A 21,533-nucleotide genomic window follows, 5' to 3' on the forward strand; every position below is an offset into this window, starting at 1 on the left:
AGCACACAATACTAAATGCAAAATGAAAAGCTTTCATTCTGAGTAATTACTATTTTTTAATTAACCCTGCCATGATTTTTTGGGCTTAGAGTCAATATAAGGACCTTATTTTGGATATGGCATTCAGATCAGGTAAGATTGGAGTCTTATTTTCTTTTAAGATTTAATATTCAATCACTGCAAATAATTTTGCCACAATAATATTGGACATGTGTGAACTGATTTGATTGGTTTGAGTTTTCCAAGGTTTCTGATGTTGAATGGATCAAGCCGACATGCATATTGCAACAAATTATAATGTTTATAAGGTTTATATTTACAAAGCACTACTGAACGTCTAATATATATACATATAAAGTTTCTAAATCAAATTTTAGATAAATCGGGCCACAAAGGTTATGACCTAAACTGTAAGATTAAAACTCTGTAAGATTTAATTTTAAAAAATTAAAAGAACCCAATTTCAATGCTCTGACGTGCTAATTACAACTAATTTTCAAATTATAAGGTTATATGTACAGACATTGAACATCTAAAAAGCATCAAGAAGGACAATTTTCAAAAGATTGTCTCAATTAGAAAAGAAAATGCTGAGATTTTCAAAACAATCCCATATAAAGTTGCTAAATCAAATGTCAGATAAAATGGGCCAATAAGTTCATTTATGACTTGATTTTGTTTATATTTTGATGGTTTCTTTCATTAAAACATAAAAGACTGTTTTTGAGAAATTCTACAAGCAGTTGCTCTTTAGAGCTCTACACTAATTTCTCTCTCACACACATACACACTAGTTGAGTTTTAGCAGAAGTTGTTTTTTAAATTCTCTATATTGTTCTTATTCTGACACCCACAAGTCCAGCTGAACCTGCCGCTCACATACATTTAACACATTTAATTGATATGTCATCATAATGCATGTCATAATGGTGTTATAAATTAAAGTCACCATGAAATCAAAATTGACTATTATTATTATTATTTGTATGGAATATTGCAGTGATTATCATAAATTATTTATTTGTGCATATCATTTTATGTAATTCATGTGCCCTCATAATCTTTAATCAAAATGACTTGCAGCGACATCTCTGGAGACACATTTACTTGCGTATGTGCTGGACAACCTGTAACTCACATGAGTTCGACCAATAGCAAACCACAACCATCCAATCAATTCCCCATGAAAAAAAATCAAGTCCGTCCTACATTTTTCGAAATGCCATTTCACTCAGATATACATCACAATAGGAAGAAAAGACTCCTATGGCAATTTCCATTTCATTCTGACTTCAGATCAGATATAATTGTACCCAATGAAAAGAGGGTTCAATTCTCTGTTCACAATTTACCATTAACACAGAGTGTTGGGATATTGAAATAACTACAGGGCTTTTTTGTTATATTTTCAACATAAATGACAGAAGGGAGACAGGGACCTGACATTACACACAAAGAGCAGTGTGGAAAATGTGGCTGTACATAATTCATCAAAAAGTAGCTCATTTTACCTGACTTCACCCTACAAAATAAATTAAAGCAAGACTCTTTTCAGTCAGTCATAGACTTTGCAAACATCACTTGATTTTGACAGAAACAAAGACCCTGACTGACCCACGGCTCTACCACATAAAGCAAATCATAGTGTCATCTTTAAAATGAAAACTAAATTAGCACTTCCTCAAGGTACTTTAGGTCCTCTCAGGTTTGCTTAAAACACTACAATAAAATGTAACCCTCAAAACAAAGGACGCTGCAGAAAGACGCGAGAATAAGCAGCAGAAGAGGGTCTCTCCTCTCCACGTGTGAACGCATATCATGGCAGACTCTTTTGAGGGAGGGGAGGAGTAACCACACACACACTAACACACACATACTCGCTCCGCCATGCTAGTACGGAGGCTATGCTCTCGTCGCTGCTCTCTGACCCCAGTGGCAGTCCTTTCTTCCTCCACTGCGGTCTAGACTCACTCCCCCTCTCCGCCAGTCAGAGCGAGGCTCGCCGCCTGCCTGCGCTGCTTTTCCCGCGTGTCTCCGTCAGCTCGCCGGAGGGTCTCCCAGGGTCGAGGGTCCTGCCCCTGCCCGGCTCCGAGTGCCACCTCTTCGGCTACCGACATCTGCATTCCCCGGCGTGCATGGAGCAACATCTTTAGAGGTGGGCGAGAGAGAAAGAGACGCTTTCAGCCTCTTCTTGTGTGTTATGCAGCTTGTAAATGTACGCTTAGACAGGGAGCGAGCAAAAAAAAAGGAAAGACACAAAAGGGTTAGAGGTGGCTTGTCATTGAGCGGCGGTGTCAGCGCGGCCACTCACCCGGGGAACGATCACCCTCCGCGGCGAGTGTGTTAGACACATTTACACACGAGTTTGCGTGTTTTTACTCGAAATGTCGGAGATATTGTAGTCGGGGTGATGTAGGTTCAACTTGATCTCTTTTACTCTCTCTCTCTAAAGAGTGTAGCCTGCACTTGAGACATGATTTCCAACCTTTATTTTGATCGTTCCCTCGCATTGTTCAGCCGGAAGCTGTAGAGTTGAGCGCAAATAAATATCACGCGCGTTTGTTAGACGTTTTATATATTAAACGCAACGGCAGGTTTTTACGCAGCTAGCTAGTGGTTGCTAGCTAGCTGAGGTGAGGAAAGCGATTTATTTTGCATAATATGTAGAGTAAAGAGGATGAATATAGTTTTATGCTAAATTGGGCATTTTCAAAAAAAAATTTTTTACATGAAGCAAATTAGTATATTACCCTTGGAGTTATTTGTGAATTAGTGTAAAGAGTTTGACGTAAAATATTAAAATAACTTAATTACATACGTGACAGGAAAATACTGTATTCCATCCCGACTAATTCTGTTTTAAAAAAACTGATGTTTAGCATACCCTATAATGTAGCCTAACGTTACTTATTATAAATTTAATTCAAATTATTTTGTCATTTGTACTATGTCATTTGTATACAGTACTGTAGATTTAATTACTGTAAACATAATTACATACAGTCTGTTACAGTTGAATGAAAAAGTGAAATATTTTGGCTTTTTGCAAAATAATAGGTAATAATAATACGTAGTAAAGCTACAGAAATATTGACAGAAAACAAGACTCATAAATTATACAAGATGCATAAATAATTCATAAATTAAAAAAAAAGAACAAAATACATCATTCAGAATTAATTTGCATCACATAATAACAGTTTAAATGCCTTCAGTCCATTACATGTTTAACATTTTTATATTTAGTAGAATAATGTGAATGTGATTTTTGCACTTGCCTGACTGGCACAGATAACATGGAGAGACCAGCGTCACTTTTAACAAATTTCTTTAGGATGTGAGATAATGGGTTGCCTCATTAAGAGTAAGGTGTCAAAGCTAATCTTGTGCAGTAAACCAGTATAGGCCATTTCATAAGAAACTCAAAAACATTCTCTGTGGCAGGTGTTACTGAGCAAATACAGTGATTATTACTGATTTTATTTATACAGTAAAATAATGAATCTCTGTGATTTTTCACACACACACATATATATATATATAGGCTATATATTTTTTCTTCTTCCAAGGAATAAAATAACAAACTGACAGTAATGTACTACACAGTTTTTTAAAGTAAACATGGTTACACATCATTTTGAGTAAGTGAATGAAAGTAGTTTTTTGAGAGGGTTGGATGGAGTAGTTCAGGGGTTGGTCATTAACCGGCCCTTCATGTGGCTAAAGAGCTGGAGATGTGAACTGCTCACCTTTCTGTTTCTCAGCGTTTTCTTTTGTTTTGGTCTCAACACTTTTGCTCAATTTAATTAATTTGCTTTGGATCATAAAACCTATGTCTAATAATCATTAGACATTATGTTTAGGTTTTGGTCAAGTTCATAACTGTTTGTGTGCATGTTGAGTTTGGATGAGTTCAACTTTATGAGTGATCATGCATTTTTAATTTGTGTGTTTGTTTTTCATAATAAGAGTGACAAAGTTTTTTCAGTTGTTTTATAGTGGAAATATTATGAAAAATATCATAAACTATAATTAGAAATGAGATGTTTCCCTGAAAACAGATATTTAAGCAGATGTATTCTAGAAAATATAATTAATATCCACTGTTATGAAATGTTTTATTGTGTAACCTAAATGTGTGTTACATGTGGTAACATCTAAATTTACTGGTTTTATTCAAGTCAAAAAATATGACCCGACAACACCAACAAAAGTAATTTTTCAGGTAGAAAATGTTGTGTAATGTAACAAATGCACAATGTAGGTATTATAGCCTAACATTTATTTAAGAAGTAATCCACATGTAAAGAATATAAAACAAAGCAAATCTTGCACATAATTAAAAATGTGTAGTTACAGTATTTGCTCATTTCCATGTTGGTCCTTGTTTTAAAATCTTTTATTTTTTTTTCTGTATTGCTCACACAGCAATTAATTTCACATCATAATCTTTTTTCTGTCGCTCTCTCTTTACAGATAGCATCTAGTCCTCCTCCTCGGCACTATCCAGGGTTCTTCTCCGTGTTTAAGTGGTGGTTCTGAAGGATGCTGACTGCGTGGGTCGCTCCAGGGTCCTGGTGAAGTGTCTCATGTGTGACGTGGAGAAAGAATGGCCCACGGAATGCCGTCACAAGGCAAAGTGACCATCTCGGTGGACGAGTACAGCTCCAACCCCACACAGGCCTTCACCCACTACAACATTAACCAGAGCCGCTTTCAACCGCCACACGTGCATATGTGAGTAACAAGGGACAATGGCACAGAAATGCAGTTTTTCTTTAATACATTCTCTTCATGGTTTTGATTCAATTTAGATTTGAGCTATTCTATTTTGTGCTCACTTTGAAATGAAAAAAAAAAATGCACCAATTCATAGAGTACGTTTTTCCTAATCTGTCAGGCTCGCATTATCGCACTAGCATTATATGTCAGACATGGTGTTTGGTCCTGAATAAGCAAACTTTGTAATCGGTTTGGACTGCATCAGACACAAGATATCTTTAATAGCATAATGGTCTACTAGGGGGGTCAGACAGAAATAGATAGTTACTATTACAATTTTCAGGCTCTTGGTTTAAACATTGACCTCAGCTGTGGCACAGTATTACATATTTCAGGTGAAACGTACACTGAATGCTTTGTCAAATGCATTTTCATGCACTGCATTATGTGTCATTTAAAACCAGATTGCTCACTCCACGTGTAGTGGTTTGTGGTTTGGAGGAAAAAGTCTTTAGAGCAGACATGCTGTTCGAGCATTATTCATATTCATGGTAGCATATTCATTCATCTCGGTTTTGGCTAACTCTTCCAGACTATTGAATGTAGTGTTATTTGCAAAGCTTTTTACATTACTCCAGTTCTCATTGTCTGTGTGATGGGGACAATAACTTCGCACAATCCATTCAGCCAAAGTGTAACCGAGCCGTTTTAATACAGCAAGTGTTTCTGAGCTGTAACATGATGAAGATTAATAAGGCTGCGTCATTATTTAAAGCCATCGGTGTTTGCATCGCCCGTAGTGTAATGTCCTCAATGCAGGCTGTGATTCCTTTCTAGTAGCAGTCCTCTCGTCCACCGCTTTCTCCTTAATCACCTCATTGCTTATAGAGCAGTGTGTTCTGGGAAAGCAAAGGCTTGTTTAGATTGGGGAGATAATGATCGTGTTTACCAGAGGCTTGCGTTGCTGAACATAAACTCACACAACTGCACATTCGCTTGAAGAAACGGGGGGCGATTAGAAAAGGCCTTTTTCATCATGTTTTGGGTTTCTAGTCAACATGCACTTTGACTTGCTTTACTTTAAAGTCCGGAAGTTGCAACCGACTTTACTTCTGTGTTGTGGCGTATTTCCAAGTGAAACGGGATGTTGAATGGAGGGCAGGGTTTCAGCTCCTCTTCATCCCTCGCTCATAGCAGACTGATGGTTGGAGTGGTTAAGGATATGTCAAACTGACATCATCAGAGAAGGGACGCCATTCAAGAGCGGAAGCAAATTTTCAAATTTTGATTTAGGATTACCACGACAAACAATTTTTTAAATGTGTATTAACTTTATTAATTGTTCACCACAAGACTAGTAATGTGCGCTAACAAAGTAAATACGGTCAATTTTGATTTCATGATGGTACCCTCGTTGTTTTTTAAATGCGTTATAGATCTTTTTGTGAACGATTTATCAACGTGTTTTGTGTTTTTTTGGGGGTGGGGGCGCTTTTAATGAATACTCAAAATATAAAAACTAGACCTTCCGGTGAAATTGACAAATTTCTCTGGTTACGTATGCCAGTCTTCAGTTGATGTTGCGAGACCTCGTTTTTTTTTGTTTGTTTTTTTTACAATGTGAAATGGCATTTCGCAACCTATTTTACGTCTGTAACATTAAATATTTCTTAGTTAAAGGATATTCAATGTAGGACGGGATTTGGTTTTATCCATTGGGAGTTTTTGTGGCAGTTTCATACCATAGTTTGCTGTAAATTTTAGAAGACTAGCTAGTTGGTTGAAACTTACTGTACTTGCTGGCGTCAGCTTAAAAGGAAAGCTGCTTCAGAGAAAGATTACAAAGTCACTTTTTCCCCCCTGTGGAATAATGTGTATAGATGATGAATCAGACCAAAAAACATGTTTTAATAAATGGGCTCAGTTTTGATTTCATGTTGACTTCATTCATGCAGCCCTTGTGTAGGTGGTTTAGCAGGGAATTTTGTGACGTACACATTAGACGGTGTGTGTTCAGATGATCGTGGCCATGACCCAGTTCTGTACATGGCCCCTGCGTATCGACAGCAATTACCCTCGTTAAGGCTCGCCAATGTGACCTCGGGACTCGCAGGGGGACTTCAGAAGAAACGTTTTTCCTCTGTGCAGCGTTCCGGCTGAGAACGAGCACGTTCGTCTGTTTTGCTTTCCTCCTCGTTCTTCTTCGCGCCCTTTTTTCCCCTTACGTGGAGCAAATTCATAGCAACAGAAAGCATATGCTCCGGTGCTAATCATGTCACGTCAACTAGTGGAGCTTGTGTGATTTCAGCTGACTTAATTGAAATAAAAAGAAAAGAAAATGCTGTGCACATCATTCAACAATGTCTAAAGCTGACATGGTTTCTATTCTGTTTCTATTCTATTTTTTTTGAAAGGCAGCAATAGATTAAAACTCCTCCTAGTTTCGCTTAAATTGCTTATCGAACTAATATTACATTTTTGTGTAGATAATATTAGCCTAGTTTAGAAACTTTATACTTAAGAAATTAAAGATTTGAAGATTGAATACTTTAACACAATGTTTAGCATTGAAATGTAAAATACTGAATTGGGATTTGATCTTATTTCTTGTGTTTATTTGCATAATGCGTTTATTTATTTATTGCATCTACTTACCTAAAGCTTTGACAATTTTTTTTAGCTGCCTTTGCATTGCTGTTTCCATCTGGGACTGTAAATCCAGTTATACATTTGTCTTTATTGTCTTCCCTTCGTTCTTTTTTACTTGTTCCCTCTCTTTCTTGTTCCCTTCCTCTCTTCTTTGTGATTGAAATCGGTTGTTCACTTGCTCTCTCATTACCCCTCCTCCCCACATCCACCTTCCACCTGAAATTGGTTGTTGCTTTTTTTCTGTTTAACCTGATCTAACAGAAATAACCGAGCACAAGCCGGCAGCTCCTGTGCCTTTATTTCCCCGGCCCTCTTTAATAGGAGTGTAATTGATCTTTGGCTCCGCTGCCCTGCTCTTTAATGTGCACATGTTCAGCTCCTGAACGGATGCCAGCTTAAAAATACTTGACTGTTCAATACAGAGTAGATTGGTTATGAAATAACAAAGAGAAGATGTGAAAATACAATAGTCCTGTTTTCGATAGATTCATTAGTGGGATTTTGCTTAGTTTACCTGAGCTGTGAATGGGAATTTGCAGTTTGAATTGAATGTGATACAAGATAAAAATTCAAAGAAAACACGTTTTTCCATCCAGCATATCCAACGTCTGGTTCACAAGCAAATGACTCTTATGAGCTGATTCCTTTTAGTGAAAAAAACATATAATGCAACCAGTGTTTTGTGATTCACGAGCAAATGACTTGTGTGCTGATTCTTTTAATAAATCGTTCAAACAGTTACTGGAATGAATTGCTTGCCGAACTAAATCTTATGATTACTTTAAATAATGTCTGTCTCAATGCAAATTTAGTGTACTTAAGGTTTGTGAATCAAATCACTATCATTACTAACTTGATTGTTTATATGGAAATGTGTAGTTAAAGATAAACATTTGCAACAGTTTGTAAAAAGAATAATATTTGTATTATTCTGTTGGTATTCTGTAGGAAAAAATTGCTATGTTGTGAAGTTCGTTTTATACTTTCAAGTCAGCAAGAGCAAAATATCCCTATCTTTCCCCCTCTTTTTCATTGTGCCGCTGATCGGTTTCCCTTAGCCTTGTAAATTCGTCAACCTATGAATAATTAAAATGTTCATAAAAGTGCGAAGCGTTTAAGAATTTCAACTCGACGTTCATTTCATCCCAGCCACAGGGAAGAAGAGGGGATTCATATTCATGTTAAATGAATGCTGCACGCTTTCCTCGCCCACAAACGGAGAGTTTTGTGTCCGCTTTGAATTCACTGTTGTTTGAATTACATCATTTGTTTTTCTTGATGTTGGATGTTGCTTTATGATGTCTGTTTCTCTTTTCATTTGAGAAAGTCTTTGCTTTTTTCCCGTTGAAGAAAGGCATGCAGTAAATCCCTCTTTTTTTTCCCGCTCCTCCAAAAGAGGATATGGTGACTAGGCGTTTGAATGCATCGACATGCTGCGTGCAAGCAGTTTTTACCGCACCTGTCTTTATAGATTTATGTTAGGGACGTTTACGTTCTCTTCCTGAAGCACATGAGTGACAAACGACAGGAATCGAGTGCAGTCCGTAGACGCTCGTCTGCGCATCCGTGTGTGGAGTGTGTAATGGAAGTGCACGGGATTGAAAATATCGGAACTAGCGGGGCTTTGTGTGTGACTGTAATTGCAGTAAGGCAGGCCTCCGTAATGCAGATGTCCCGCAGAATTAAATCAGAGCTCTCTCTCTCTTTCTCGTTCTGTCGGTTTCTCTGAAAAAGACCTGAACTCTTTCTGTCAGGGGGATCTGTTTTAGCTTGTGTGTGTGTGTGTGTGTGGGAGGGTCACTCAGGACTTTTCGAGGCCCTTGAAATGAGAGAACCCTTGATTAAACTCACAGCTTCTGTCCGCTGAGGCAGCCACTGCACAAGGTCATGGGGGTCAAGTGACAATTGACATTGGGCAGGTCTGGGACCTGTACGTTTGAAGTTTTTTTTGTGTGTGTAATTTCAGCACAGGCGACCGTGCACTTCCCTTCCAGACATACAGCGCTGGGGCCGGGACAGAGACAAAGAAAGGCTCCCGTTTATTTTTGCTTAATCGTTGGGCTGAAATGTCCCGCTCCTGTCGCGGATAAACATCGCTCGACTTGCTAGTTCGGCGTAAATGATTAATTAAGAATCTAACACTTTACAATAAGGTTCATTAGTTTACATTAGTTAATGTATTAACTAGCATGAACTAATGAGGAATACATTTGTTACTGTATTAGTTAAAGGTACAATGATAATAAAAATATCCAAAAATCACTTGCACAGTGTGATATATTTCCTGCAGTTGTGTACTTACAATATCTCAAAAGTTCCCAAATATTTTTAATTTCAGAGAAATTCCAATTTTAAATAATTGTCCGTCCAGGAATCCCTGTTCACTTGTCGCCTGTCAATGACGTAATATCCGTGTTATCCCTGGTTTCCGATTAAGTTCTGCCATAGTAACCATGGTGACAGACATGGACAACTGCGTAGTGCGTAACGTTTAGCTGCGCGCTGTTGTTGTTTCGTTTAAACATAATGGCAAGCAGACTTTGGGGGAAAAAGGAGAACTAAAACGAGGATTATTATCAGCGTGGCGTTTTCGAGATGCCGAGAGCTCCACGTCCGTGACAAACTTCGACTTGACAGCTAGAGCTCTTACATGTATTTATTAGATAGGTGAGCAAATGTACATACAACTAATCAATGTTAGTTCAACATGATAAAATGTTAGAATATAATCTAATGTTGATCTAGCTTACTGCTAGTCTCATATAGACAATCTAACACATAGAATAACATTATAACTTCCAACACACTCAAATGTAGTTTAGTGTGATAGTGTAGAGCGAGTGAAACAGCGCTGCGTTACCTCACAAGTTTCATTCGTCTAATAAACGGACCTGTGTGAGTACTAATTCAGCACTTGTGGGTAGTTCAGTAGAATCAAATGTCCTTATACCTTTATATACGCGGAACTCGCGTGTGGCGCTGATATCTGTCTCTCATTAGCAATCGCGCCACGCTTCACTCCACAGTCATGTTAAAAACATCAATGTATTCACTCATCCATAAACATTATTAAATCCATCGGCTTGACGACAAGTTCCATAATTCCGGTGGAAATTTTGCGTCATAAACCTCTGCCTTTGTTATTGTAAGAGGTTAGCGACCCCTAGCGGGGAAAAATTTACATATTGTATCTTTAATCTTTGTTTATGTTAGTTAATAAAAAATCCAGCTGTTCATTGTTTGTTCATGTTAGTTCACAGTGCATTAACTGTCTGTTACCAAATACAACTTTTGATTTGAATAATGTATTAGTAAATGTTGAAATTAATATGAACTAAGCTTAATAAATGCTGAAGAAGTATTGTTCATTCTTAGTTCTCTAAGGTACAGTAGTTGACTAATGTTAAGTAATGAACCGTATTGTAAAGTGTTACCGTTAAGATCAGACTGGCCTCTACTCTGCTTTAGATGTCACCGTGGACTGCATCGTACGCTTGGGAACTTTTCCTTCAATTGGTTCCTAAGATTGAAGGTATTCGTTTTATAAAAGCCAGTTCAGGATTCACATTTCAGCTCTAAAGTCTAGTCTTAGGATCTAGTTTTATTCAAGTCAGAAATATTTCAAATGACTCAATCAACTGGACTGACTGCATTATTGCACCAACAATTTTGACAATTTTGACAGCTTTGATTATGTAGAAATGTCTATTAACTAAACATTTTTACAGTGGGATTCGATGTGCCACATTTGAAAGGATCAACTCAATATTACTCTATAATAATGTGCAAATTAGCTTTATAACTGTAAACAGACCATCAGTCTGATTATTTATTTCTTGTCATTCACACAACCGTTCAAAAGTTTGCGGTTGATTTATTTAAATGTTTTTGAAAGAATTCTCTAATGTTCACCAAGCCTGCATTTATTTGATAAAAAATAGAACAAAATAAAAACAGTAATATTGTAAAAATATTTTATACAATTTAAAACAACTGTTTTATTTTAATATATTGGAAAATGTATTAAATTCTGCTGATGGTAAAGCTGAATTTTCAGCATCATTACTATAAATTATCCTAATATGCAGATTTGAAGAAACATTTTTCAATGTTGAAAAGAGTTGTGTTGCTTGTAATAATATTTTTATGGAAACCGTGATCAATAAAAGTTAATAAAAACAACATTTTGGAATATCCTTGTAATATTAAAGTCTAAATGTTTTTGCATTTATTGCATCTTTGCTGAATAAAAGTATTAATTTCTTAAAATATAATCATACTCACCACAAACTTTTGAACGGTATGTGTTGTTGTTATTAGGCTACTTATTAGAATTATAATCTATAAGTTTAATCAAATAATATTTAAATTAGTTTAATAATATTAATAGGAAATCATATCATACATCATGCTATTGCTAAGTTTTTAGAAGCAATGATGGAATCTATGCAATGCTGTGTTTTTTATTTACTTTATTTTTATTTTTCATGCCTAATAACACCACTTGGCTTATTGCTTTATTTTACACTTTTTTTTCAAATCCATGTTTGTTGTGAATCTAAATGCTTTTTTTTTTTTTTTTTTACAAAAGTCTGCAGATGATATCAGACAGAAAAATAAGAAACCTTCTTGTCTTTATAGGGTAGAGGTTTGAAGGAATATGAAATTAAACTATTCATTTTTTATAGATTTTCAAACTTAAAAATAAAATACAGCAGAATTGAACAAGAACAACCTGTGGAAATACACCGTGGTTTCTGAAAGGGCTGCAAATTGTCATCTTCTAATTGAAATGTTTGTTCATGAAGGGTTTCCACATTTATCCTCATCCTCCATCCTATTTTTCCAGCTTCTCTCTCTCTCTCTCTCTCTCTCTCTCTCTCTCTCTCTCTCTCTCTCTCTCTCTCTCTCTCCCTCTCTCCCTCCCTCCCTCTCTCTCTCTCTCTCTCTCTCCTCTCTCTCTCTCTCTCTCCTCTCTCTCTCTCTCTCTCTCTCTCTCTCTTTCTCTCTCATTTTTGTGCTCTGTGTGTTACTCTGAAGTTTATTGAATTAGCGCCGACAGCTGAGAAGCACAAGATAAGATAGAACCGCTGTGTCTCTCTGTTTGAAATGGATTGCATTGCTATGTATGAGTGAAGGTGATGGACTGCAAGTACGGTTTGATGTTTCTTCACCAATAGCAGTACAAGTCGAGCCGCACGAGCGGAAAAGCCAGTAAATATTTGGCTCCTCTTGATGATTACCATTATAATTTTTATTCTTTCTTTAGCCCTGGTTCACGGAGCTTCCTGCCCTGCTTGTCTTACACACACACACACACACACGTGGCCCTGAGTGAGGCAGATAAGCCTAAAAGTCCATTTCCTGCCACAGATCAGTGCAGTGGCGGTGCTATCCGCATCAAAGGCTTGACTGCAGGGCACTCTTTTCACAGCCATGTGCCCCACATCTACAAAACACGGCCCTCTGAAATATTCATACTGTACACAGAGGTTTCAATCTCTCACTCCGACTCTCTCTCTCTCAGTCACTCTCTCACCAAATTCCTACATTAAAGGAGGAATCTTTCCATGGCGGGAGAGAAATGCGAAATATTTCCTTGTAGTCTGTGCAGAGCCCTGATTTACCCTTCTATGAAGAAAATAGCATGTCTTCTTTTAATATCTATCTATCTATCTATCTATCTATCTATCTATCTATCTATCTATCTATCTATCATCAATCTGTCTATATGTATGTCTGTCTGTCGCTCTATCTGTCTGTCTTCTGTCTGTCTATCTATCATCTATCATCAATCTGTCTGTCTGTCTGTCTGTTGCTCTATCTATCTATCGCTCTATCTATCTATCGCTCTATCTGTTCGTTCTACTAGGGTATTTTATGTTCAATTATGATTTTGGCTTCCAACAAATTCCGTCCGATAGATAGACTTCACTTTTGTCACAAATTTGCGTTTTTGTTGTTTACACAGTCAAGTCAAATCAAGTCACATTTATTTATATAGCGCTTTTTACAATACAGATTGTTTCAAAGCAGCTTTACAGAGATAACAGGAAAATAAAAGTTTCCAGAGGAAAATAGCATCACAGTCCAGCTTAAGTAAGTTCTGTGATGTTTCATTTTTGTTGTAAAAAAGTTATTAATTTAGTTAAAGGGGTGGTATAATGCCCTTTACACAAGATGTAAGATGAGTTACATCTGTATGTGTATGTGAAGTTTTAGCTCAAAATACCCCATATATATTTTTATATAGCATGTTAAAGTTGTCACTTTTTTGAGGGTGAGCAAAAACGCACCGTTGTGTCCAGGGTGGGAAATTAACTTTTTTGTCCACCAGCCACAGTGGCTGGTGGATGCCCAATTTTACCAGCCACTTATATTTTTTACCAGCCACTTTTTCCGGAATTCAAATTGCAAGAAAGAAATTGCTTTAATACGTTTTTTATTTATTTCAGGGTACCCCCAGGATCCTCCAGCTTAAATTCAAGGCTTTTAAAGACCTTTTTAATACCATTTCAAATGAAATTCAATGCCAACTTCGTACCCATTCCAACATAAGTATGAGGGGAAAATATCAAATCTGTATAAATTTTAAACCCTGGAAAATAATTATGTAGGCTACTATGTAGGCTACTAGAATTAAATAAAACATTTTATTTAAATTATCAGTCATATTTAATACATACGCAACAGCGTTGTAGTGCGCTTGGTGTGTGTAGGCCAGTGTTCATTTTGGCAACCATTTTTGATTCAGTCTTAGTCTTCAACTTCAGACGAAAATGCTTATGAATGCAAACTTTTAGTCATTACTTTTAGTAAACTGCAGTTACTTTTGGTAGCTATTTTATATGTAGTCTTTAGACAGAAAATGTCATAATTATTCTCTCTAGGCCATTCAATTAAGCTTATGAGAAATTATTGACATTGCACTCTTTAGCAGTAGCACTTGTGCAATTCTACAAATCCCTTTTCATAAGTTCCGTGGTTCTCCAATTTTTTTGAGTGCCGTACCCCCTGGTACCCCCTCTCTTCCACTTAGACTGCTCGCCCCCTTTAATACTTTTTTTCATTTATTTTTTAACCTTAATAATACCTTTTAAAAATAAATAATGCTTTAAATAAAACAATGTTCAATAAATATGCAATGTTAAAAAACGTTTTTAATATTAATAAAAATATTATATTAAAATAGCCAGTAGGTGGCGGTCATCGAGTCATTCATTCATTGAATCTCACGATTCGTTCAAAGCCACAGATTTCGTTGCAAAATAGAGCAATAAGCCTGACTATACTGTTTTAAATGCAGTACATCACTTAAATGTTACCCTTTTTATTTTTTACTGTTGTATAAAATCAATGTCACATTTGAAATCGTGTGGATATTCGGGAAACATTGCATTCTTGCTCATATAAATGATCAACATTAAAAACACTGCTGGATATCAGCCTGCATTTTGATCGCAGATTTAGTCGCACAAACAGCGCAAGCGGCTCGCGACAGAACACAGGCCGACTGAATGACACTTTAAGTAGAAAATCTCAAATAAAGATCGCTGAACTCCAGCTTGTCTGTGTTTTCAGAACATCCGTGTAGAGAGCGCGCGCGCATGGTTAAAAATAATTTCCCTTTCTTCTGCACCAGCTCAGCTCAGCTATATATATACACTTTTTATTTTATTCTTATTCTCAGCTTAGCTATGTGTATAAGTTATACAGTATAACGGTCTCTTCAGCGCCGTGACACACAGCGCTGAAAACCAATCAAAAGAGTTACTCGACAAAAGTGTATTATTGTTACTTAGCAACCGCATTCTTTGACAAAGGCTGTCCAATCCGTACAATGAAATCACTCGCAGCATGTGTTTATTGGTTACTACTTAATACATTAAATGTTAAGTCAATGTAAAGACGCGTTGCGCGACGCGTCTGGTGGTCCTGTCCTGGTCCCTCGGTGGATGCGAATTTTTGCGAACTGTATTCGCTTTTGGTGCGAACGCAGCATTATTATAATCCACCCGCCACTGTGGCTGGTATACACGGCAAAGTGACCCGCCACTTTGAAAAAGTACCCGCCCTCGGCGGGTGGCGGGTGCTAATTTCCCACCCTGGTTGTGTCTGTCCCTTTAAATGCAAATGAGCTGCTGCTCTCACAGGGGCGGAGCTTCAACAGCTTGTGTCCTTTTACCTCACACAGACATGCACTGAAAATGTCAATGTTTATGTTCAAACTGGAGTCAGACAATGATGGAGAGACTCAAGAAGAAGTGACAACATGTAGAAACAACAGGACATTTCTGAATGGTTAGTTGATGAATTTATGTAGCTTATGTGTGTAGTTATCTTCTAGGCATTGATTAGCATATTCTGTCATGATAATCTATAAATCGCGTTCCCGGGGGCGGGGTTTATGTAAATTATAGGGTTGGTGATGTCACTAACCCGGGAGGAATGTTGTGTAGTCCCTACCAGCCGTTTGTTGTAGTCCTTAAAAAACGATTTCTTTAAAAGCAAATATCTCCCTTTGCTTTGAACTTTGAGCGTTGTAACTTTGCAGATGTTGTTTATGATCGACAGCAATATTACACACTAACTTTAAAAAAGTGGAATCATAATCAACCACCCCTTTAATTTATATATATATATAGCCGCTCTGGAGTAAACCGCGATGTCATCGTCCAGCTCAGCTCAGTTCTCATATCATGGTGTCAATGCAGATCAATATTATTGTTGAAAATGAAATTAAATGTTAAATTTAATGTCCACAACTAAGCAAGCCAAAAGCCAATGACAACAAAGGTGAAAAAGAGACAGAGACGATGTCGTTTTCATAAACGTGCACTTTTTAAACCCGTTTTCAGGCCCCAAAAAATGCTGTTGTCGCAAAAAGTTTTCAGTTTTTAGTTAAAACCGGTGTAGTGTAAACGGCCCCTGAGTTTTACATGGTAGAAGGACCTTTTTCTGGATATCTTCCATCACTTATCACATTAGTGCATCACATGAGGACTGAGGGCACGATGTTAACCGTGCTATAGAGGGAACATTTCATAAAAGAAACCAGCTACTTGTTCCCTACCTCCGTCTTGACCTGACAAACATTTGTGTCTGCTATTTGCAAATTTGAGATTATTTGTTGTAAGCAAAGTCAAAGGAAGGAAGAGAGATCCACAAATAGCACGCTCATGTTGGCTCTCTGAAATAGAGGAACTGTGGCTTGTTTTGAAGCTTTGATACAGTTCAATCGTTCGTTGTTCCTGAAGGTTAAAGAATCAAGTGAGCGCTGTCAAATTGAGTATCTTTGAACAGAAATCAAAACGCTTTCCTGTGCGATATGACACATGTATCCAATAAAAGAGCCGCGGTGCATCCGGAGTCTAAACGTGTGTGTGTGTGTTGTTTTTTTTCTAGCATAAGGAATGCTGTGCTTCACATATCTAAGTGTTGTTTTCACCGTACTTTTTCTGTGGATTTAAAAGGCAGTGTCTTTATTCGCTTCGTTTTTTCTTTCAAGATCTATCTTGGCTTTTTCAGTGTCACACACTCGTATATTTTCTCTCACACGCACACACATTCCAGTTTAGCTCTAATGCAATTTCAGAGGCGCAGTATAAGCCCCTGGTCCGAATAATCCTTTCTTTTCTCTCCCCGCCTAATGAATATTTAAACGACTGAGTGAATATTTAAAACAATGAGCAAATATTCAAAAGGCTCTGTCCGGTCATGGCTATATTTGTGGCTGTAGTGATTTTGGGTTTTCATTTTAGAAAGCTACCGGTAAGCACCTTGAACAAATCTTTTGTCAGGTAACCTAAAAAATGTTGTAACATCTAGATAAATTAGTTTTATTCGAGTTTATTTTAAAGCAGTGAATCAACATTCGTTTTTAACAATCAGCGATATAGCTCTACTGGTTTCATGCTTGCAAAATCAAAGTCATGGGTTTGATTTCCAAGTAAAAGGCCGTTTTTCAATGTGCTTCAAGGAATCATTCACGATTAGACTTGGAAACTGTATTAAGGAAGTAAATGGTGTCAATTTTAATTCTATGTTTGGTGTTAAAAAGTTGACTTGCTCGTGAAACAAATCCTGTGTTCAGGTGACAGTGGACCAAAAGATACGCAGCTCTGCTTCCATTTGGAGAAGCCTTGTTGACTCTAATAGATTCATATGACCGTGTGTGTGTGCGTGCGTGCGTGTGTGCGTGTGTGTGTGTGTGTGTGTGTGTGTGTGGGCCACAGAGTTCAGCACACCAGCCGCTTCCATAACTAGATCTGTCGAGTCTTTTATATCTCTGTTGCTGGCCTGACCACCACAGACCACATTTAATCAATACGTGAGTGTGTGTGTGTGTGTGTGGCTGTGCACGCACTTGCTTTTATTTACTGCATTGTGATCAATAGCAAATATTATTTTCTGTTCGCCTGTTTCTCCCTCTCCTTTTTAAAGTGTCATGATTTTCTGTGCAGGTGGTTCATTTCAGACATGACTCGTCATATACCTTTATGGTATAAAAAAAAATGGGTGGCTCTTTCTTTCTTTCTTTCTTTCTTTCTTTCTTTCTTTCTTTCTTTCTTTCTTTCTTTCTTTCTTTCTTTCGATCTATCCATCTATCCATCATCAATATACTATATGTATACGTGTCTGTGTATACTTTTTTTGGTCTGTTCCCTGCCATTTCTCATCATGTGCTATTTTCTTTTCTTTCATTCGAGTAGATGCTCTTTTATGTACAACTGCTTAACGTGTGTGTGTGTGTGTGTGTGTGTGTGTGTGTGTGTGTGTGTGTGTGTGTGTGTGTGTGTGTGTGTGTGTGTGTGTGTGTGTGTGTGTGTGTGTGTGTGTGTGTGTGTGTGTGTGTGTGTGTGTGTGTGTGTGTGTGTGTGTGTGTGTGTGTGTGTGTGTGTGTGTGTGTTGCACTGGCCCACCTCCCTTCCTAAGGTTCCTTTATATTTTTAGTCGGACAGGAGATGTAAGTGTTAATTAGAGAGCCGAGGGCTTTTTGTCGACTGACAACCCTTTTAGTAATGAAATAATAGTGGGGGGAACAAGCGCGGCTTATTGCACGTTTCTGACTTCAATTACAGCCAAGATCCTTTTTTTTTTTCTCGTTCCTTTTGAGTTATAGAGGAGAATTTCTTCTACTCCCCCCACCCCCCTCATCCCCCAAAACTATCTTTGGGAAAATAAATAAAAGGATGTTCAGACAAGAGGAGAGTGATTCTCTTAAATAGACATCAAATGGGAAGATTTCTAAAGGCTGCTTCCATTTTCAGAGCTTTTGCAATAAAAGATTCTGCTGTGGTTTTAAATTTGACTACAAAAGCTGTGGATGCAAATAAGAAAATGTTTCTGAAACAGAATTCCAGTTTCAAAAATATCTGTCTGTCTGTCCATCTGTCCGTCGTAGGGCTGGGCCATTAATCAAACTTTATTTTCAATTATGATTTTGACCTCCAACAATTATAAAAAAAACAAGATATGATTATAACCCTAAAGATTTTGTCTTCTTATCTTCTGTAAAGTCACACATAGATCTGTTGCAAATAACTCTTTTGTGACTAAATAGATGGATTGAGCTCGGCCCTTCTCTTCAGTCACTACTTTTTTAGTTTTCTACTTACAGTCATGTATTTATAGCCGGCTATCAGTTTTATGCAGTTATTTGTGCTCATAGAATAACCTCCTTCTCTTTCTCTCTCTCTCCCTCCCTCCATCTTTCTCTTTATCGCTCATTCTCTCTCTCAGGGTGGACCCCATCTCGTACGACAGTCCCAAGCCGGGTGGCCACACGCGTTTTGTGTGCGTGTCAGACACACACTCACGGACAGATGGCATCCAGATGCCTTACGGGGACGTTCTCCTGCACACAGGGGACTTCACCGAGCTGGGCCTGCCCTCAGAGGTCAAGAAGTTTAACGACTGGTTAGGTAAAGAGCTGCGATTAACCACCGTTTAACCCCCTCGCATCACACCCGACCCTCACACACGCCGGGTTTAGCGGCGTGTGAAGTGGTGCTGACAGGTTTTAGTGACTGAAGCTAATGGTCAGAAAAACTGAGTTTCTCCTTTCGGCATCTGTCAACATAACAGAAAGTGTTCAGTGAGCTGTTTGCACCATTACTGGATTTTTTCTGTTCAGGGAAGAGCTCTGGGTAGTATAAGTCATTTTGTGAGGTCTTTATGCTGGCTTTTGGTTTGAATTTTTATTTTATTTTTTATTTTATTTTTTTATCACCTGTAGTCATTGTTTACTCATTAAAACATTTGGTGTCTTTTTGCTCAAAAATAAATGAATACTTTTATTCAGCAAGGATGTATTAAATTGATCTAAAGTAACAGTAAATACTTTTTTTAAGCCTTCATCATGGTTTCCACCTAAATATTAAGCAGCATAACTGTTTTCAACATAGATAATATTAAGAAATGTTTCTTGAGCAGTAAATCAGCATATTAGAATGATTTCTGAAGGATCATGTGACACTGAAGACTGGAGGATAAACTAGTCCATAAACTAGTGCCAGAGAGTGAATTTGCATTTTCATTCAGTCCATCTGCATTTTTTTTTATCCAGGTGTTATGCATATTAAGGCCAGTTTGTCTGTTATAGAGCAAATCATTAAAAAAAGTTTCTTAAACAAAGAAAACAATCTGCCAATTTGTTTTTAATGGTAGTGTACAGTGTACCACTGTAGCTCATATTGATTGATTGGTAAAATATTGGTAATCCAGAATAATATATTTATATTTAATGCTGTACTACTACTCAATACTGCTGTGTCTACATTAGAAGTGTCCAGTTTTGCATTGGTTTGAGGGTGTTTACTAAAAAGGACCAATCAGCAACAGTAAAATGAAAAATCCATTGAAAATAATTACAATGACTATGTTGTTATGAAATTAAATATTTTGCACAAAATGGTAATATTTACAACATAACTGTATACACTTTTGATTAAACCAAAAATACATACATAAACGTCATAGCAGAAAAATATATTTATATTTCCCTAAAATCTGTTGTTGTTTTCCTCCCCCCGGACGGACTAGGACAATAGTGACGGGAAAGACAGCTCTGTTGATTATAATCGCTGTGATTTTTATTTTTTATTTTTTTATGTAAACTGTGTGAGAATTTAGTATTTTCTACATGACATTCTAATTACAGATTCAAAGGAGAGCAATGAGTTCTTCATTAGCAACTAATTATGCTTATTTATGTAGGGTTAAATTCAACATGGTTTTATGTGTAGGGACAATCCTCTGAGAAAACTATGTAGAATACAGATGAAGAAATAACTGAAGATTATGAATATCACTAATACTATATAGAAAAGAGGAAAGATTTAGCTATCTATCGAAAAGATTTTTCTAACATTTGGCATTCTTATTCTACACAGATTGGTAATAAATATGAAACATTAGGTTTTAGGAAACCTTAGCATAAGTTGCGATTTATAGGCAGTTGTATGTTAAAATAAGCCGCTGTCAATGGCAATTGCAAAAGTATGTTTCCAGTCAAAAACAAATCATGCTTTTCCAGACAAACGTATGATTTGTTTTTGACAAAAAGCCTCAGATCGTAGCCAGCTCGCAGGACGCCGTGGTCACAGATGTTCTTACTGTGACACACTGCGAGATTGATAGATTTGAGATTGAAACATCAGTCCTGATCTCCATAACTCTTGTTAATATATCTGTTTGGAGGCCCTTGATGCGTGACGTGCTCTCATTATTTTGAGCTGTGGTACAGCGAGAGTATCGCACACACAAAATCTAGTTATGTAGTGTGTGTTAGCATGCTTGGAGTTTGTAATTTGCATAAGTCTTGGTCTTTTTGTAGTGTACTCTATTTAAACCAAATCTATTTTATTCTAGGAAATTTGTCTTTTAATGTGTTTTCATTTCAGTTAGGATGTGAGTTGTTTGAGTTTATATTTAGCTTTAATGGAAGCTACTTTTATATGGAGTTTTGTTTACTGATGATGACGACTACAAGAACATTTTTAAGTGACAAATACAGAATATATAACTTTACCACTCTTTACAAGTACTGTGGTATCACCATTGTTTTATAGACATTAGGCTATACTATATTAAAACCATTTATTATGATCTGAAACTATGGTACTTAATATATACTTATAATATATACAGATACACCAATG

The 21,533-nt window shown here is 37.1% G+C and overlaps 1 protein-coding gene and 1 long non-coding RNA gene across 2 annotated transcripts in view; one reads left to right on the forward strand and one right to left on the reverse strand.

Annotated features, from left to right (window-relative positions):
* Window positions 1-1,210: 1,210 nt before the first annotated feature.
* LOC306988808 lies at window positions 1,211-2,615 on the reverse strand. The gene is made up of 2 exons (XR_013795498.1): window positions 2,312-2,615; window positions 1,211-2,147 (listed from the first exon to the last, which is right to left on the reverse strand). It is a non-coding gene; the product is annotated as an uncharacterized lncRNA (long non-coding RNA).
* Window positions 1,841-21,533, forward strand: part of mpped2a (metallophosphoesterase domain containing 2a) — a 60,941-nt gene continuing 41,248 nt past the window's right edge. The window contains exons 1-3 of the mRNA XM_079593874.1: window positions 1,841-2,155; window positions 4,477-4,737; window positions 19,114-19,295. Coding sequence (XP_079450000.1) covers window positions 4,610-4,737; window positions 19,114-19,295 — 310 coding nt within the window. The 5' untranslated portion in view covers window positions 1,841-2,155; window positions 4,477-4,609. The remainder of the gene's footprint in view (window positions 2,156-4,476; window positions 4,738-19,113; window positions 19,296-21,533) is intronic.

Source organism: Phoxinus phoxinus, assembly GCF_949152265.1.
Source record: "Phoxinus phoxinus genome assembly, chromosome: 2".
In the NCBI taxonomy this organism is placed as follows: domain Eukaryota; kingdom Metazoa; phylum Chordata; class Actinopteri; order Cypriniformes; family Leuciscidae; genus Phoxinus; species Phoxinus phoxinus.